General features: G+C 46.4%; 1 protein-coding gene across 1 annotated transcript; it reads left to right on the forward strand.

Moving 5' to 3' along the window:
- Positions 1 to 1,488: 1,488 nt before the first annotated feature.
- On the forward strand, positions 1,489 to 19,050 carry lcmt1 (leucine carboxyl methyltransferase 1). The gene is given in 13 exon segments (XM_056297436.1): positions 1,489 to 1,961; positions 2,308 to 2,399; positions 3,794 to 3,807; positions 3,809 to 3,916; positions 5,141 to 5,217; positions 7,618 to 7,648; positions 7,650 to 7,680; positions 7,771 to 7,873; positions 13,000 to 13,120; positions 15,142 to 15,243; positions 15,532 to 15,623; positions 17,879 to 17,976; positions 18,319 to 19,050. Coding segments are annotated over 13 exon segments (978 nt in total). The 5' UTR covers positions 1,489 to 1,875; the 3' UTR covers positions 18,342 to 19,050.
- Positions 19,051 to 19,606: the final 556 nt, after the last annotated feature.

Below are 19,606 nucleotides of genomic sequence, written 5' to 3' on the forward strand. Positions count from 1 at the left end.
CAACGAGAAGCTCTACAACACGTCTCATGTTGCCTTTGAAGCGTCTGACTTCTTGCACGCCATTACTGAACCCGGATGGCTCCTCCTCGCTGCACCTAATGCGCTGCAGCACACATGCTGTCGGAGGAATCAGGAATGCTGGGATGTGCTTCAGGACGCTTTCTCTGCACGGAGCGATTGCGTTTGGCATAACTTCTTATCCACACCACGACCCCTCCTCTCTTGGGGTACACCTGGGAAAGAATCTCTTTGCGTAAACTTATCCATCCCTGGCAATCCTCTGCAAATATGTCCAGTCACGCAGCATTCGTTGCATTCTGGGATGGGCTGCAAATGACTCTGTGACTGCAAGGGTGGGGTGGATTGCCACACCAGCCTCTCTCGTTGATGGGAGATAATTTACGACGTGATCAGTTATAGTTGCCCTAATGTGATTTCAGACAGTTCTTGGTCTTCCTCTTAACTGTCCTCCACTACGCACACATACTCCTCTCCCTCTTCTTCCTCTGTCAGCCACTTCTCTGTCTCTGGCTGCTCTATGTTTACATACAGAAATTGATCCCTTATATATATATATATATGTGTGTGTGTGTGTGTGTGTGTGTGTGTGTATATATATGTATGTATGTATGTATGTATGTATATATATATATATATATATATATATATATAGTATAAATGGTAATGAAGTTGGGAAAAAACAAACACATAGATAATTTTTGAGGTAAAATACCTGGTTGGTATAATTTTCTTAATTAATTAATTAATTAATTGCTTTGCTCTTTTTTGTTTTTAACTGCTACGGTTTCACTGTAGAAATGTAACAAATTGCCGTCTGAATCTTCGTGTTATGTTCCTTAACCCTATTCATTAGAGAGTGTCTGCATTCATTTCTTATCTAAATTCTCAAGTTCTGCAGTATTGATCCAGGATATTTGAATTTATTTTTCCGATAATACTTGTTCCCCCATTCATACGCCGCTTCAGCTGGTGGCGGTAATGCGCCAGAGAGTTGTTTTACCAGCCGACGTAAACGGAAACCAGAAGAAGAAGAAGAAGAAGAAGAAGAAGAAGAAGAAGAAGAAGAAGAACGGGGAGCGTCCCTGTACACATGCGCTCGGAAACCACGTGACTGTACGTGATTCCAAACTGTTGCATGGCAGGCAGACTCATCAACCAGCGCTTTAACTCAACCGTTGGAGCTCTGCTTGTCGTAGTCACTGAGAATCAGCTTTTTCGTAGATATTGCGTGGCATTTTTCTAGTCATGTGAAAATGTGAACCGGCGGGCATCGCAGATCACGTGTTTTTCGAGAGAATGTCTACAGAGACGCTACCGGAAGAAGAAGGGTGGGGGGTGGTGCCGCTCATGTGGTGCCCGCAGAAAAATCACGCGGCGCCGCTAGGTAAAACGACACACCCGCTAATATTCTGATACAGTCCACTAACTAGATTTCTATGTTCAACTCCAAACCCAAAATGTCCACGTGCCAAGAAGATTAAATGGACGCTCCGCGGGGTGAAGAGCTTTATAGAAATCTAAAAAGAAACTAAAACGGGGCAATGTTTCGGCTACTTCCGGTGGAAAGCGGAAGAGGCGGAGTCGTTCAGCTGCAGCGGTGCGAACAGCGAGACTGTGCAGGGAATCGGTCCCTAAATGTGTTTTTATCGTTTTTACATCTCATGGGTCCATGCACATCGGACCCGGTTTGTTTTTATTTCACGTATTTGACGTAGTAAGCAGCTCTGCCTCCAGCTGAAGTGTTTCTGTCCCGTCTGGTGAGTTTAGCGGAGCTGTTGCAGGAGAGGCGGCCGGGTCTGCAGCAGGTGGAGGAGATCTTGGACTCTTGACAGTTTGGATGTTCATCATTCGTTGATGGCTGCTCGGCCGCCTTTCACAGACTCGGACACTGCTGACGAGGCAGTGAGGGCGACGTGTGACGATGCGACCACATGCAAAAGGTAGAAAACAGCAGACCACCCTTAAATGACGACGCTGCAAAGTGTCCTCTGCAAGCATGAAACGAATCGTTAAGAGTTCACCAAGCCGCTGCCAATCTGCTCAGTGTGCATAGTCATCATTTTATGTTCTCTTAACGTAAAGGTAATGAAAGATAAATCCTCTGAGAAGGGATATTTGAAACTGGCTGTTGCCTGAAATCCATCGTGTCATTGTGTGTGCACACCCATCTTACTTTCCTACTTGGTGAATACAGAAACGTGAAAAGAAGGGAGCTGCTCGGTCTCCTTTGGAATCGTACTGTATCTTTAATGGAGGACTTGTCGCTTTTTATTTGTGTTTTTCCAGGTTTGCTACCAGTAAAGGGTACTGGAAGGACCCCTATGTCCAGCACTTTGTGAGGTCAGTGGGGGGAACGGAAGGCTCCGGAATCAATAGAGGCAAGTAAGACGTCAAAACTCAAACCAGAAAAAGTCTATAGAGGCAAATGTTTTGTTGGGAGCATTTTACATTTCTTCGTCTTTGTAAAAACCAAGTCTTAATGATGAAGAGAGAAACCGTGGAAGGGATTGACATGTGGCACATGTCGTCACAAGCTCCCCCCCCTTTCTCCCCAATTGTATTTGGCCAATTACCCCACTCTTCTGAGCTGTCCCAGTCACTGCCTCACCCCCTCTGCTGATCCGGGAGGGCTGCAGACTACCACATGCCTCCTCCCATACATGTGGAGTCACCAGCCACTTCTTTTCACCTGACAGTGAAGAGTTTCACCAGGGGGACGTAGCATTTGGGAGGATCACACTATTCCCCCCCAGTTCCCCCTCCCCCCCTGAAAAGGCGCCCCGACCGATCAGAGGAGGCGCTAGTGCAGCGACCAGGACACATACCCACATCTGGCTTCCCACCTGCAGACACGGGGAATTGTGTCTGTAGGGATGCCCGACGAAGCCGGAGGTAACACGGGGATTGGATCTGGCGATCCCCGTGTTGGTAGGCCACAAACTTAAATTTTGTTCATCACACTATCACAAGGGGGCAGCACGGTGGCACAGTGGTTAGCGCGGTCGCCTCACAGCAAGAAGGTCCTGGGTTCAAACCCCGGGGTAGTCCAACCTTTGGGGTTGTCCTCTGTGTGGAGTTTGCATGTTCTCCCCGTGTCTGCGTGGGTTTCCTCCGGGTGCTCCGGTTTCCTCCCACAGTCCAAAGACTGGTTAGGTTAGTGAATCAGCCGTACTAAATTGTCCTTAGATGTGAATGTGTCGGCCCTGTGATGGCCTGGCGGCCTGTCCAGGGTGTCACCCCGCCTGCCACCCGATGACTGCTGGGATAGTCTCCAGCATCCCTGCAACCCTGAGAGCAGGAGCGGTTTTGGATAATGGATGGATGGATACTATCACAAGGACAACTTTGGCATCAGTCCATAGAAGTATGATGTTAGCTTTTGTATTGGGCCACCAGGACCATTTGCAAGATTACTGTTTACAGAACCATCTATGAAGACTGTTTATGGAAAGGGCTGTAGAGGAATTGGCTGCAATAAACTCCCACAGTGACAAAAACTATAACCTAGATCAATAAAGGCGTCTCTAAACACGCACATCGGCAATTAGACTACTGCAACTTTCCCTTCGGGTTTTACACAAAACCATGTAACTCCTTATGAATTATTTGACACAATTTTTGTGGGGTAAATCACTTTTGTCTCCTGCGGTGGGAGATTTAACAGAATTGCCCTCATCACATATCGGTATGAAGCCTCCTATGTAGAAGTGTTTCCATGTGTGGACATTTGGGTTTAATCAGCAGGAGCCATTTTCTCTTTTCTTTCTGCCAGGTTACTACGCTCTGTGTTCGGGGAGTGAACCACCTCTTGGATGCCTTCATCCAGAAGACCGAGTGTGACTGTCAGATAATCAACCTGGGCGCTGGACTGGACACCACGTTCTGGAGACTCAAGGTATGAAGAAGTAAACATCACATTATATTTACATATTAGGCAAATGCTTTTCTACCATACGTCATGTTTAGTACAGAGTAATAGTGTCTTACAGCATCAGTAGATGGTGAAGAGGAGAATCAAAATACAAAGTACATTTACACAAGTCAGAAAATAGACAAATTAAGCTGTCAAGTGCAAGGAGAAAAGGACTCAGTAATAATAGTGTTTAAGTTAGTAAAACGCAATAGTAACAGCCGGTGCCGAGTCTTCATCGCAAAATATCACCAGAGACCATTTAAGGATGAAGGTCGATCTTGAAGAGGAAATTTTTTAGGCCTCTTCTTGAAGGAAGTAAGGCGAGTCAGTGGCTCTGATGGAAACCGGGTGTTCATTTCCACTACTTTGGACCTGGTTGAGAGTGAAGACTGGACCCAGAACATGTCACTGTGGCGGAGGGGGCAGATGATAAGTCTTATGAGTTGTAGAATGGAGAGGGGAGCAGGAGTGTACGTGATAGTATGGGTTTGCCGGTAAGCAACAGCAAGGTTATAAGGAAACGGGTGAGGTGCACATCCAGGTTGAAAATCAGCAAAACAAGTCTCACTTCGTCCCCAAGTAACCGAGTATCACTGCAGTCACATTGACCCCATTCTGACCCGCTGCTGTACGGGAGTTTCAATCATGCTCATCTTTGTTTTTTTTTTGTTTTTTTTTGTTTGTTTTTTTTTGGACCCAAATCAAATAAAAACTTTCCCAGATAGCAAAATTGCTGTGGCCTGGACCCCCGTCCCAGACTGAGACTTTCATCCGGCCCACATACCGCGTGGAATGATGGCACTTGGGCGGTTCGCTCCTGTTTGCCAGATCTGGGTCAGAACCAAGCCATAGCAAGGTGGTGGCCCATATTTGTTTTGTGATATCTGGGCCATATTCACCATTTACCACACCGGGCCACTTCAGGGTCACATCCAGATTACATGTTGCCGAGAGCACCGCATCTTTGCCAAAAAAGGCCCACATTGGATTTGGCATATTTGGGCCATATTTGCTTGTTATACACGTGGGCCGCTTCAGGGCCAGAAAAAGACCATCAGTGCCACATCATTGCCTGAAGTGGCCCACATCCAGATGCTATCTGGGTTATTTTTCCTCAGGGGAATACACAATACACAGGCATTCCATCTACTTTTTCTACTTACTGGTTTTCTGGTTGTGTGTCTGTGTGTGTTGTGTAACTCGCAGGATGAAAACCGCTTGCCCAGGAAGTACTTCGAAGTTGACTTTCCAACTGTTGTCGCCAGGAAAATCCACAATATCAAGTAAGGCAGTGTTTCTCAACCGGGGGTCCGCGGACCCCTAGTGGTCCGTGGTGTAATTGCAAGGGGTCCGTGAAAATAAAATAGCTTTAAAAAAAAGATCCTATGACATTTATAGAAATAGGATTATTTTACTCAAATGTGACTGAGACCTTTTATCTACCTAAACTATAAAGGGTAACAGGACTTTTTTCTCTAATTACATCTGTTTCACAAGTGTCATTTATTGTATTTTGATAAGAGATCTCGCTCCCGTTTGCATTGTTAAAAGTTACTGCATAACAATTCTGTTGTTACATATATCTGAAAGTTACTGAATACATATTCTGTTTTTGTTACATATATCTGAAAGTTACTGCATAAGAATTCTGTTTTGTTACATATATCTGAAAGTTACTACATAAGAATTCTGTTTTGTTAACTATATCTAAGTTACAAGTGAAAGCTCTTATTTTTGCCCCAAAGAGTGAATAAATGCTATAATGCAATTTAAAATGCAGTTTCTACTGTTTCTATCAAATTGCAACCCCCCTCCCCCAAGATCAGGTGGAGGGGGTCCTCAGGGTAGATCAAAAATACGCAGGGGGTCCAGGACACCAAAAAGGTTGAGAACCACTGAAGTAAGGCAATCACACCATTTGCCTTTTCGCTCATGTCTGCACGGGTGTAATATAAAGGACTGACCTGTAGAGGGAGACAGAATCTGTGACGTCACCAAGACAGCACGGCTGTAATAGAAAGCACTGACCTGCAGAGGGAGACAGAATCTATGTGATAACCAAGACAAAACGTCCTCTACGGCTGTACATTATTCACATTCAAATTTGAACTCAGGAACTTCTAGTTAGCCATAGTGGACTTGGTGGACTGCCCATATAAAAAGACATTGGACACAACACAACCTCTTAAAGAAGAAAAGTGAATTGTGCACTGAGAAAAACAAAGTGCTCAATCCAATAAATAAAATCAGGCAACCGTTTGACTCAAGAGTTTTATGTAGTTCAAACAAGGTCTTTGTATGTACCTGCTGCTGTTTCCAAACATAGCAAAAGCATTTGTAAGTACAGCCAACTCACATATTTTGAGAATTTAGTGAAATTAATTATCGGGATTTCACATAGGCGGCTTTGAGTAGAAATGAATGATGTAATTTCCTGGCGCACTGCTTGCATACTGCCGCTAGCATGAAAGAGGAATGGTGAGAAGTAAAAACAGTCAGTATTGGTGCAGGGCGGGTTAAAGCCAGTCATTTTAAACCCGTGTTTGTTTTCCCCCGTTAGTCTGAAAGAGTGTCAAATCTGCAGTCCGTCTGAATCTGTGAAGCTATTTGTGGAGTTGATGCACTGAAGAAAGTAGTTTGAATTTAAAAGAATCAATTAAAATGTGTTTTTCAGAACAACTGCAGGGGTGAGTTCATAGACTAGATACTATGTGTTCATGTGTGCATGCAAAACATTTATATTGTTGAGTTCACGAGATGTGTTGCATTCATCACATCCCACAATCATCTTTCTTGGTTTATCTTAGAATATCTAGAGGAGAGCATCAACTAAAATGTGTGTGTGTGTGTATATGCACACATGCAAAAGGCTGTGGATTATGGCTCATACTCGGGTGGAGTTGCAGTTTCTGTGTCTCCTTATCTCAGTCGTCAGGATGCTGCAGCCTAAAGAAACAAACCAGCCCAGACGCTGCGTGTAGTAAAACCTGACAAACGAACCAGGTGTACACACATCTTAACAACCTGTTTAACACACCCGCTTTATTATATTGTTGTCACGACAACACTCATGTCATGTACAGGAGCCAGTCCAAAATGGTAATACTTGGGCATCCGGGTGGTGTGGCGGTCTATTCCGTTGCCTACCAACACAGGGATCGGCGGTTTGAATCCCCGTGTTGCCTCCGGCTTGGTCGGGGCGTCCCTACAGACACAATTGGCCGTGTCTGCGGTTGGGAAGCCAGATGTGGGTATGTGTCCTGGTCGCTGCACTAGCGCCTCCTCTGGTTGGTGGGGGCGCGCTGTTTTTGGGGGGGGGGTAGCGTGATCCTCCCACGCGCTACGTCCCTCTGGTGAAGCTCCTCACTGTCAGGTGAAAAGAAGCGGCTGGTGACTCCACATGTATCTACATGTGGTAGTCTGCAGCCCTCCCTGGACCAGCAGAGGGGGTGGAACAGAGACCGAGACAGCTCGGAAGAGTGGGGTGATTGGCCAAGTACAATTGGGGGGGAAAAAGGGAGGGGGGAAAAAAAGTAATACTTGAGTATCCCAAAATAACAGCAGGTTAATGGTATACAGGTCAGTGCCTTGATGATATTGTGGTGCTTTAAATTTTAAAGTACATTGTTGACATGTGGTTTTGTGTCATACATTTTGAAGATGTTGTTTTCTTTGTGCACTAGGACCAAACCACCGTTGTCAAAGCCCATCATCGGAAACTCACTCCACGGACTCCCTGCTGCTGGGTAACAGACAAGAGGATGCCATCAATCATTCTCTCTCCTATGTGTGATCAATTACGCAAGTAATCAGTGTGTGTGTGTGTTTGTTTTCAGATGGCCACAGCCTTGACTCGGATCGATACTGCGTCATTGGAGCAGACCTACGAGACATCTCCAACTTAGATGAGAAACTCAAGAAGTTCCAGCTGAACCCAGAGTAAGAGGAAACCTACAGTAATCCATTACTCTGGTCTTTGTTACCTTGTCTGTCCGCAACAAAGACGCCGAGTGGGATGAGGTTCGATTAAACATGAGGTGAAGGGAGCGTTGCTTTATGTCATCTTCTTGGAAGCAAAAAAAAAGAGGTTTGTACTGCCCTCCTTAGGTTGTAGTTTTTATTTCCGTAACTATAATTTTTCTCCTCCGACCTACTGGTCACCTGAACTGTTGCTGATCCCGGAGCTGAGGTGTACGTCAGCGAAGCACTCGTGAATGTGTATGGAGAGCCCGGTTAGTATTGCAGATACCTGGAGTTTATCTTGGTGAGATTCCTCAGCAGGACACGAGGGGACAGTGAACACTTTACGGCGGTAAAGGACAACGGAACCAAGACCACATCAGGATCTAGAGAACAATAAAATATCAAAAGGTCTTCATAACTAGTGCTGCAGGTCAGAGAGGGATGAGACAGGGAGTCTGTCTCTCTGTACCCCGTGTAAGACGGCTGTGTGTGGTGGATGTGGGGCGGCTGTCTGTAACGGTGGCCAGCCATTTCCCTGGGAAAGTCTTCCTTTTTCCACTAGCTTCCCATGCCTGCGTCAGAGAGCTGCACTTCCTCCGCTGTGCTGCTGGAGACGTGGAAAGAGTCACTTAAATTTACTGGCACAGAGCGCACACAAGGAAGCCCACAGACGTTACTTTGTTTAGTTATGTGGGGTTCGCTTGCAGTAGTGTGATTCTAGTGTTTCAGCTGATTGTTGGAAGGTTGTTAGTCAGTAACCTTGATTTCTATAACACTTGTCAAAACAGCAGTTACATGCCTTCCCCCTCTTCTTCTGCTTCACCCAACAGTAGCATAGTTTCCACCGGCACCCTGCTGGCCAACAGCGTCAGTGGCGGTCGTTGGTTACCCGGGCCTTGACCGATTCCGGTATGGAAATTTGATTTATGATCCGCATATTTGATTTGGCAAAGATTTTACGCCGGATGCCCTTCCTGACACAACCCTCCCCATTTATCTGGGCTTGGGACCGGGCTGGGTTAGTTACGTGGATAATAAAGCTGTATAGTAGTTACCAACATGGAAACGGCAAGTGAAAAATACAAGTTATAAAAGGAAACTCAACAGTAAAAACCATATAAACCAACAAAACAACATTAAAAGACAAGTAAATCCAATAGGATTTAGAGAAACGCATCAAAACACCAGCGTGTGGAAGTGTGTCTTTAAAACTTGTTTAAAATGTGGTAGATTGGGCATCCAGGTGGCAGGGTGGTCTATTCTCTTGCCTACCAGCACGGGGATCAGCGGTTCAAATCCCCATGTTGCCTCCGGCCTGGTCGGAGCGGTCCCTACAGACACAATTGGCCGTGTCTGCGGGTGGGAAGCCGGATGTGTCCTGGTCGCTGCACTAGCGCCTCCTCTCGTCCATCGGGGCGCCCCATTTGATGGTGGTGGTGGGGAGGTGTTGCGTGATCCTCCATGCGCTACGTCCCCCTGGTGAAACTCTCACTGTCGGGTGAAAAGAAGCGGCTGGTGACTCCACATGTATGGGAGGAGGCATGTGGTAGTCTGCAGCCCTCCCCGGATCAGCAAAGGGGGTGGAGCAGAGGACCGGGACGGGCTCGGGAGAGTGGGGTAACTGGCCAAGTGCAACTGGGGAGAAAAAGAGGGGGGGAAAATCCCCAAAAAAATGATGTGGTAGACTGCCGACCCAGCGGAGGGGTTTTCCCATGGTGTTTGAGCTGAAACGGCCCCCTGGTTTTGTGTCTGGACGTGGAACAGTTCAGATCAACGGGTCAGAAGATCTGTGTGATGCTGGTGTTGGTTTGAAGGTCTGAGTGATGGCGGTGCAGAGTTTTGGGTCGTAAGTTCAGAAATACAAGAGGTGTCGTGCCGTGGAGGGCTTCGAATGTGACCAGGAGGCTGGTGAACTGGATTGTGACGCGTACAGGGGTGGAAGTGGGCCAGGATGGAGGTAATATGCTCTCTGGTTTCATCCCAGAAGGTTGAATCGGTTCATCCGGACACGGCATGTAGTGTCCGAGCGACCTCTTCAGTCTCATCACCTGGATGATGATGAAACGGTTCTCTGAATTAACGTTGGGTCCAGATGAACTGGTTCAGCTTTCTGGGATTTCCTCACCAGGATTACTGACCAGGCTCTGCATTTTCGGTTTTTACCGATTTTCACCAAAAAAACACCAAGATTTTTAAAAGGAGCAGATCGGTTAAAGCTGATTTTCACCCAGATTTTATGTTTCCATGGGTCCAAAAGTTGTTCCTGTTCGTGTGAGGTTATGTAACAGTGTCCTCTCGTGGCGAAATTCGGCATGCTGGATGGCTTTTGAAAAATAAAAACCGGAAACGCTGAGCCTGGGTTATTGAGCATGCATGAAGACCCTCCTGCTTAAGTGAGTCTGAGTTGTAGATTCACTTAAAGGAGGAAAGGTGGCGTTGCAGGAATCCAGGTGGGCGGAGATGAAGGCACGGATGATTTGCTGTGTGGTGGTCTTGGGCGGTGCCGAAGGGATCTTGACAACATTTCTGAGTTGTAAAAAACAAGACTGAACCCATTTCTTAATGTGATGGTCCGAATTCAGGTTCTGATCGAACACAGCACCAGGATTTCTAGCAGAGGGTTTTGTATTCCCTGCTTAGGTACCCGAGGTGTGCAGTACTACTCTGAAACCTGGTCTGGGCCAACAACCAAGATGTCTGTTTTGTCCGTATTCAGCTGGAAAAAATTCACGGACATCTTTGATATCAGCATGTAGTGTATGTATTGTGACAACCACGGGGGAACTTAGCAGCCGACCCAACGACGAAACCGAGACCGTGGGCAGGTTGAGCCGCTGTGGGCATTCAAGACACACAGGGAACAAATACTCCACAGGAGTCCTGCTCCTCATCCGAGCCGGCTGGCTCCCGTCTTCCTTGGCTCCTACCCTGGCCAGCCAACACAACTATAGCTTTCTTTCTCACCCCCTGGCGTCTGTCTCTGGCTCCCTTTTCTCCTTGGGCTCCTCGTCAGCCTCTGATTGGGGCCAGGTGTGTCGCTCAGTCCCCCTCTCGTTGAGGGGGGAAGTGGGTACGGGTGTGTTTCTGGGCTGTGCTGGGTCGCTGGCCATGGTGCAGAAGCTGGGCTGACCCCGGGGTCGTCACAGTATGTTAGCAAGAAGATGTCAATTCCTACCCCACCCCATCACCTAACCGGGGGTCTCTCTCTGTCTGTCTCTCTCTCTGTATGTCTGTCTGTCTGTCTGTCTGTCTGTCTGTCTGTCTGTCTGTCTGTCTGTCTGTCTGTCTCTCTCTCTGTATGTCTGTCTGTCTGTCTGTCTCTCTCTCTGTATGTCTGTCTGTCTGTCTGTCTGTCTGTCTGTCTGTCTGTCTCTCTCTCTGTATGTCTGTCTGTCTGTCTGTCTGTCTGTCTGTCTGTCTCTCTCTCTGTATGTCTGTCTGTCTGTGTGTGTGTGTGTGTGTGTGTGTGTGTGTGTCTCTCTCTCTGATACACCCTAATCAGGGTTTATATTCCACCTCCATCATTATGACTTGATGTGTTCTTCCTGCTCTTCTTCTCTGTGTGTTTAGTTGAAGTTCAGGTCATATTAACAGTCATATTCCTCTACATTATGGTATTTCTCTGTGTTTAGTTGAAGTTCAGGTCATATTCAATTCAATTTTATTGTCATTAAAAACAATGTGCAGGCATGTGTTAAAAATGAAATGAGGGCTGTGGCTTCACCAAACAGTGCAAGACAGACACAGACAAACACAGCAAACACAATATAAGATATACACACATGAAGACCAAAAGCTAAAAATAAGTTAAAGGAGAGCTGGAGTACAAAATATTTAAAAATATCTACAGACATTCAGTGGGTGGCCAGGTTCAGGTGGGCAACAGCTTGTGGAAAGAAGCTGTTTTTGAGCCTGGTAGTGCGGGCTATGAGGCTCCTGTAGCGCCTCCCAGGGTGCAGGGGGGAGAACAGTCCATGGTTGGAAGGTGGGATCTGCTGATGCTCAGACCCCTTCGAAGGCAGCGTTTGTGATAAATGTCTTTTATGGCTGGGAGCTGGGTACCGGTGATATGCTGGGCCGCCTTGACGACCCGCTGCAGAGCTTTCTGGTCTACTGAGGAGCAGTTGCCGTACCACACTGAGATGCAGATGGTCAGGATGCTCTCTATGGTGCAGTGGTAGAAGTTGGGGAGAATTTTGGGGGGTAGACGGGCGCTCCTCAGCCTCCTCAGGAAATCCAGGCGTGGTTGGGCCTTTTTCACAAGGGCCTGGGTGTTAAATGTCCACGAAAGGTCCTCGCTGATGTGGACTCCAAAGAATTTAAAGCTGGAAACACGCTCCACTTCCACCCCATTGATGTGTATGGGGGAGTGGCTGCAGCTAACAATCATATTTCTCTACATTATACTGTTTCTCTATGTTTAGTTGAAGTTCAGGTCATATTAACAGTCATATTTCTCTACGTTATGATGTTTCTCTGTGTTTAGTTGGAAGTTCAGGTCATATTAACAGTCATATTTCTATACGTTATGATATTTCTCTGTGTTTAGTTGAAGTTCAGGTCATATTAACAGTCATATTTCTCTACGTTATGATATTTCTCTGTGTTTAGTTGAAGTTCAGGTCATATTAACAGTCATATTTCTCTACGTTATGATATTTCTCTGTGTTTAGTTGAAGTTCAGGTCATATTAGCAGTCATATTTCTCTACGTTATGATATTTCTCTGTGTTTAGTTGGAAGTTCAGGTCATATTAACAGTCATATTTCTATACGTTATGATATTTCTCTGTGTTTAGTTGAAGTTCAGGTCATATTAGCAGTCATATTTCTCTACGTTATGATATTTCTCTGTGTTTAGTTGAAGTTCAGGTCATATTAACAATCATATTTCTCTACATTATGATATTTCTCTATGTTTAGTTGAAGTTCAGGTCATATTAACAGTCATATTTCTCTACATTATGATATTTCTCTGTGTTTAGTTGAAGTTCAGGTCATATTAACAGTCATATTTCTCTACGTTATGATATTTCTCTGTGTTTAGTTGAAGTTCAGGTCATATTAACAGTCATATTTCTCTACGTTATGATATTTCTGCAGGATACCGACGCTTCTGCTGTCTGAGTGTGTGTTGGTCTACATGACGCCTGCCCAGTCCTCCAGTCTGGTTCACTGGGCAGCAGACACCTTTCACACCGCCATGTTCATCAACTATGAACAGGTAAGCCATGACTTCTCCCCCGCTCAGTGCAGACACACACACCACACACAGGCAGCGTAGGTTGCTGGAAAGCACTGTATCATCTGTATACCATCTTGACCTACCAGCCTTGGAAGAAGGTTTGTGATCTAACATTCCTACAAATCCCATCTTCCCTTTGTGTCAGAGTACAAACAACACAAGAGACACTAACTTATTACTAATACTCTGTTACTATGAAGGGAAAGGTCATTTTTTTCTTCTTTGTGGCTTTTTGGCAAGTACATTAAAATGAATAAATGCTCACCAATGCACCTTGCGTGCTGATCACTATTCGGTGACCGTATGGAAGAGTTCGAGTCGCTGTCCAGCCATGTAAGGTCACTTGACATCACGTCGTACAAATAACCTTGGGGGCCATGGTGGCGCAGTGGCTAGCGCAGTCGCCTCACAGCAAGAAGTTCATGGGTTTGAACCCCGGGGTTGTCCAACCTTGGGGGTCATCCCAGGTCGTCCTCTGCGTGGAGTTTGCATGTTTTCCCCGTGTCTGCGGTGGGGTTTTTCCGGGTGCTCCGGTTTCCCCACCCATCAAAAAGACATGCATGCTAGGGTTAGTACTCCTGTCTGGGCCCCTGACCGAGGCATGGCAAGCTGAACTGGAGTTGGTCCCTGGGTGCTGCCAGCGGCTGCCCACTGCTCCTTGCTACACAGCTAGAATGACTTAAATGCAGAAGAATTTCCCCACGGGGGTTAATATAATATCTCAAAATCAAAAAAGAAAACCAAACCTAAGGTATCCACAGATTCGCCACCGTGTCCTTCCAACCTGAGAGTCCTCATCCATAACGTATGGGACATTGAGCTGAGGATTTGCAATGCACATTTGGAAGGTAACAACCCCCTGTAGGGGTGGAAGTGGCAATACATGTTACTAGTAGTACTAGAAATTGGTTCTTTTATAACAAGTCTGTTCATTAACCTTAATTAGATCAAATAATTTGGGGAGATGGCGGTGTGAATTCACGTTTGCAACGGCCTCACCCAGTACCGGTGTGGTAAGATGGCAGTGCAAACTTACGTTTGCGGCGGCCTCACCCAGTGCCGTCCATGCAGTGTCTTTGTCCACGTCTGCGTCTAAGTTTGTCTTGGTTTGGTGGCCGGGAGAGCTGGTGCTGGATCAGCAGGGAGAGCCTGGTCTGCCGCGTCCTGTGGGCCCAGGGACCACGGCCCTGCCTGGCGCTGTGCCCGAAGAGGTAAAACCGAGGGCCATCTGACAGGATGCGGGAGTGGGGCAGGCTAAGCTATCCGCTAGCCCATGCAGACCGACAGTTCTGACAACATCGAGGGCGGTCTGGCGGCGGCATCGCCTAGCCTTGACTGTGTTTTAGTATTGTCGTGTGGAGTGCGGGGAGGTGTGTCGGAGGTGTCTGGCTGGGAGAGCTGGCATTGGATCGGCTGGGGGAGCCTGGTCTGCTGCGTCCGGTGGGCCCAACGACCACAGCCCTGCCTGGAGCTGCACCCAAGTCCGACAGGACGCGGAAGCGGGGCAGGCTAAGCTAACTGCTAGCCCATGCAGACTGGCAGTTCTGACAGTCATCCTGGCTGGGGTTTGTTCTCTGGACAGTGGAATGTTTGGACTTTGTTGCACTGAGTGGACTGTGTTGTTAACTGTTGGAGTTTTTTTGTTTTGTTCTCGGTTTTTCTGGGTTTTCGTATGTGTTTGTATGTTTTCGTGTGTGTTTTGTGGTGTCGTTTTTGGGAAATTTCGAAAGTGTGGTTTTGTCTTTGTTGCACTGCTGTGGGCTGGGAGAAACAGAATTTCGTTTCTTTTGTGTGCACAAGTACATGACAGAAATGACAACACATTGTTCCTGATTCATTAGATATCTGAACAGTATCACGCCGCACTCGCCAGCGGGCCCCAGCGCTCCTGACAGGCCGGGCAGATTTGTATGTGATGCCGTAGAACGGTTTTGTAAAACCATGTGTATTGCTGAATGTCCTAATGCCGTCGTCTACCTCCACCTGCTGTGTGTGTTCAGGTGAACATGGCGGACCGGTTCGGTCAGGTGATGATTGAGAACCTGCAGCGTCGTCTGTGTAACCTGGCCGGAGTGGAAGTCTGTCAGTCTCTGGACTCACAGGTAAGTCAAGACGGCGTTCGCATCAGCTGTTTCTCACCACACGCCTTCCCATCCAAGGGTTGAGCAAATTAATTAAGCAAACTGTTGAAAAGTGTAACATTTCAAATCCTGGATCTGATGCTGGGCTGGTCTGAGGGGATGAGACCTTCTCCCTGTGACAAAACCAGATCATCAAAAACTGAAGGGTTGAAAAGTTAAGTACTTAAGTTTGAAAAAAAAAATGGAAATTTTGTTTTCACTTTTTGTTGTTAGTTTGTGTTATATGTTATTTGGTATGTGTGTTTTCAGAAGGAGCGGTTTCTGAAGGCAGGCTGGGAGCAGGCCGATGCGTTGGACATGATGACTGTCTACGGCGTTCTTCCTCAGGATGACGTTGAAAGGTAACTCGTGATTTACCTTCCTCGTGTGACTGAAGTGTGTGTGAACACATAGTGTGTCGTCGCTGCTCCGCGTCCGGCAGGTCCGCAATGAGACTGCTGGCTTCCTGACCCCTGAAAAAGAAAACGGGTCTGTGCTTGATTCTGTTGTTTCAGATCCACATATAGCCCATGATGTATTTGGTAAATATCTAAGTTTAAATGTGGTTATTTTAATATGGACTTTCGTTTGTGGGTACAAATGGAGTAGTTCTGATATTTTGCTAGTGGGAGCTGAGTGTTATGAACAGGAACTCTGATGCCTCAAATCTGAGAGGTTGAATGAAAATGTTAAATTTTGCAAAATATTGCAAAAAATGTTTCTTTCTTATGGTAGAAAAGTCATTTGTCTGCAGGGAACTTGTCATATTTTACTTCCCATGACAAACCTATTGTTTAGACTGTTTATTTTCTGATGGATGTTATATGTTAAGGAATATAATTTCTTGGCTTCAGCCCCACTGACCGACACAGATCTATTTTATTTTTTCATTTAAATTTGCTTGTTGATTTGGGCACTTTTTTCTCTCTAAATGGTGTCATGGGAAATACATAAGGTGCTTCCCCTGTTTCCTCTTCAAAGGCATCTTATTATTTCCAAACGGGGCCTCTTCACTGCCCAACGCCCAAGCAGTCTCTCTGTGGACTGAGTTCACCTCAGTATAAGTCCTTCCAGAGGATGTGCTCCAATTATCGGGGCATCACACTGCTCAGCCTCCCTGGGAAAGTGTACTCTAGGGCGCTGGAAAGGAGGCTCTGACTGATTGTCGAACTTCGGATCCAGGGGGAACAATGCGGATTCCGTCCTGGCCATGGAACAACGGACCAACTCTTTACCCTTGCAGAAGTGCTGAGGGGGTCTGGGAGTTTGACCAGCTGGTCTACATGTGGTTTGTGGACTTGGAGAAGGCTTACGACCGTGTACCCGAGACACTCTTGTCGGGGGTATGGCGGGAGTATGGGGTACCAGGGCAGTTGCTACAAGCCATCTGGTCCTTGTATAACCAAAGTGAGGACCATGTCCGTATTCTTGGCACAAAGTCAAACATGTTTTCGGTGGGTGTTGGACTCCACCAAGATTGTGCCCTTGTCTCCGATGCTGTTTGTGATCTTCATGGACAGGATCTCAAGGTGCAGCCAAGGTGAGGAGTGTATCCGTTTTGGGAACCTCAGAATTGCATCTCTGCTCTTCACAGATGATGTGGTTTTGTTGGCTTCATCGGAACACGACCTCCAGCGCGCACTGGGGCGGTTTGCAGCTGAGTGTGAAATGGCCGGGATGAGAGTCGGCACCTCCAAGTCTGAGGCCATGGTTCTCTACCGGAAAATGGTGGATTGTTCCCGCCGGGTTGGGGGTGAGTTGTTGCCTCAAGTGAAGGGGTTCAAGTATCTCGGGGTCTTGTTTACGAGTGAGGGTAGGATGGAGCGGGAGATTGACAGGTGGATTAGTGCAGCATCAGCAGTAATACAGACCATTGTACCGGACCGTTGTGGTGAAGAGGGAGCTGAGCTGGAAGGCAAAGCTCTCAATTTACCAGTCAATCTTCCTTCCAATCCTCACCTACGGTCATGAGCTTTGGGTAGTGACCGAAAGGGTGAGATCGCAGGTACAAGTGGCTGAGATGAGTTTCCTCCGTAGGGTGTCTGGGCTCAGCCTTAGAGATAGGGTGAGGAACTTGGAGTAGAGCCGCTGCTCGTTTGCATCAAAAGAAGTCAGTTGAGGTAAGGTGCTTCGGGCATCTGATTAGGATGCCTCCTGGGCGCCTTCCTTTGGAGGTTTTCCGGACACGTCCAAATGGGAGGAGACCCCGGGGTAGACCCAGAACTCACTAGAGGGACTACATGTCCTATCTGGCCTGGGAACGCCTTGGGATCCCCCAGGAGGGCGTTGCTGGGGAGAGGGACGTCTGGAGTGTCCTACTTTGGTTGCTGCCACCGTGACCTGACCCCGAAGAAACGGCTGATGATGAATGAATGAATGAGTGAATGAATAAGTCCTACTGTTGGGAGCTGCATATTAGCTGCTAAACAAATTCTTTGCCAGCACTCCAATCAAGGTGTCTTAACATGGCATTCTCAACCGTAATACACTCTGTCACACACACCCATCTCCCACTCACTTGGGTTTGGCTGTTAGGATGCACCGCCTGGTCTTGTTAAAACATCCTGACGGAAATACACGGTAACCGTCATCATTGTCTGCCATTTACTCCCACCAGGATTGAACATCTGGAGTTCCTGGATGAGAAGGAGCTTTTACTGCAACTCCTCCAACACTACAGCATCTGCTGGGCCTCCAAAGACAAGCTCAAACTGGGTGAGGGGGTTTGGTACTGGGATCAGTGGGAAAGTGTTAAGGTGGACAGAAGAGAGGTGGTGGGGGGCTAATCCTGAGTGATTTAAAGGATAATTCCTTTAACTCATAATAGATGAGTGTTTTTATTTACAGTAGACTAAGGTAATGGATAATCACTACACCAACCTACAGTCGGTCCTCTTTTATCAGGATTTACTCATATGCTTTCATTCTTTCACCTCATCCTTCTCTCCATCCAGCTAATCAACCCGCTGTTTAGATCCACAGCACTGAGTAGACTTCCAGTGAAGTCTCAGTAGAATTTCTTTGGTTCCAAGAACAACATGGTGTCTCCTGTCTCAGGTTTGTCCCAGGTGGCGTTTTGAGCAAAGTGGCATACGAGCAGCGGTCCCGGCAGCAGGAAAGAGGAAGCCGGCACGCTCCATTCACACCCTGCTCTGGAAACAGTAAAAGTGTGAAAATGCTCACCGTCAGCAGAACGGAAGTTTTCACGAGCTTTCTTTGCCTCCCATGTGGGTTTTTGGTCACGATTTGAGGATAATGTGCTCGAGGTGCGATAATCTTTGACACTAGTTTGGCAAAGACTGAAACGCATCCTGCAAACAGGATCAAGTTTGTTCTATAGTTTGTTTCCTGATGTTTTGTTTTCTTTTGCTTGTTCTTCCTGACTACACAACCAGACATGTTTTAGAAATTCTGATGACATTTTACTGCGGGTTTTGGAAGACTGTGTGAAGGGATTTGGATGCTAAGTGGCATCATGTTTCTTGGATTCTGTGTCATTCTGTTTGTGTGTTATTTATTGATGAATTGTCCCTCCCAGACTGAAGTTTTCTTGTGATAATAGGAATCCAGACATGCATGCAAGTGTCAGTTTTTAGTGGTGAATTGCTAGACTTGCATTACGTACCATCGCGGACTAATTTACATTTGCCTCTAACATGTTTTCTATGCCAGCAGAACCAATGCGTCTGTTTCTTTAGTTACTTGCTTCAGTTACCGTTCAACAGAAGCTGTTGGATGACATGATGGTGAATGCTGATCGACTGCAGTTTAATAAACAAATGTCTTTTTGTGTAAAGTCACGTTGTCCTTTTGGTTTCTATACGTCATTTTCAGCAAAAGTCCAACAAAACAGACCTGGACCAGAGAGGTATTTAAAGTGGCTTCAGAAAGTGATTCAGACTCCTTCCCGTTTTGCATTTAATTTTAAATGGATAAAATTGTCATTTTTTGCCCATCAATCTAAACTCGATAACCCATAATGACAGTGAAAACATGCTTTAGAAATTGTTGCTAATGTACTAAAACTAAAAAAACTGAAATCTCTCATTTACACCAGTATTCAGTATTGCAGTGGCAGTCCAGATTATAGTCATGTGCATCCAGTTTGTTTAATTATCCTTGAGATGTGTCTAGAACTTGATCGGAGTCCATCAGAGGTAAACTGAATGGATTGGACATGGTTTAGAAAGGAACAACAAACCTGTGTATATGAGGTCCCACAATTCACGCTTCACTGTGAAGCACTTTTGATTTCCAGATAAAGTGCTATATAAATGTAATCCATCATCGTCGTCATCACACTGCATGTCAGGCCAAAAACCAAGCCACAAAGTCCAAGGAACTA

Source organism: Lampris incognitus, chromosome 17 (genome assembly GCF_029633865.1).
Source record: "Lampris incognitus isolate fLamInc1 chromosome 17, fLamInc1.hap2, whole genome shotgun sequence".
NCBI lineage: Eukaryota > Metazoa > Chordata > Actinopteri > Lampriformes > Lampridae > Lampris > Lampris incognitus.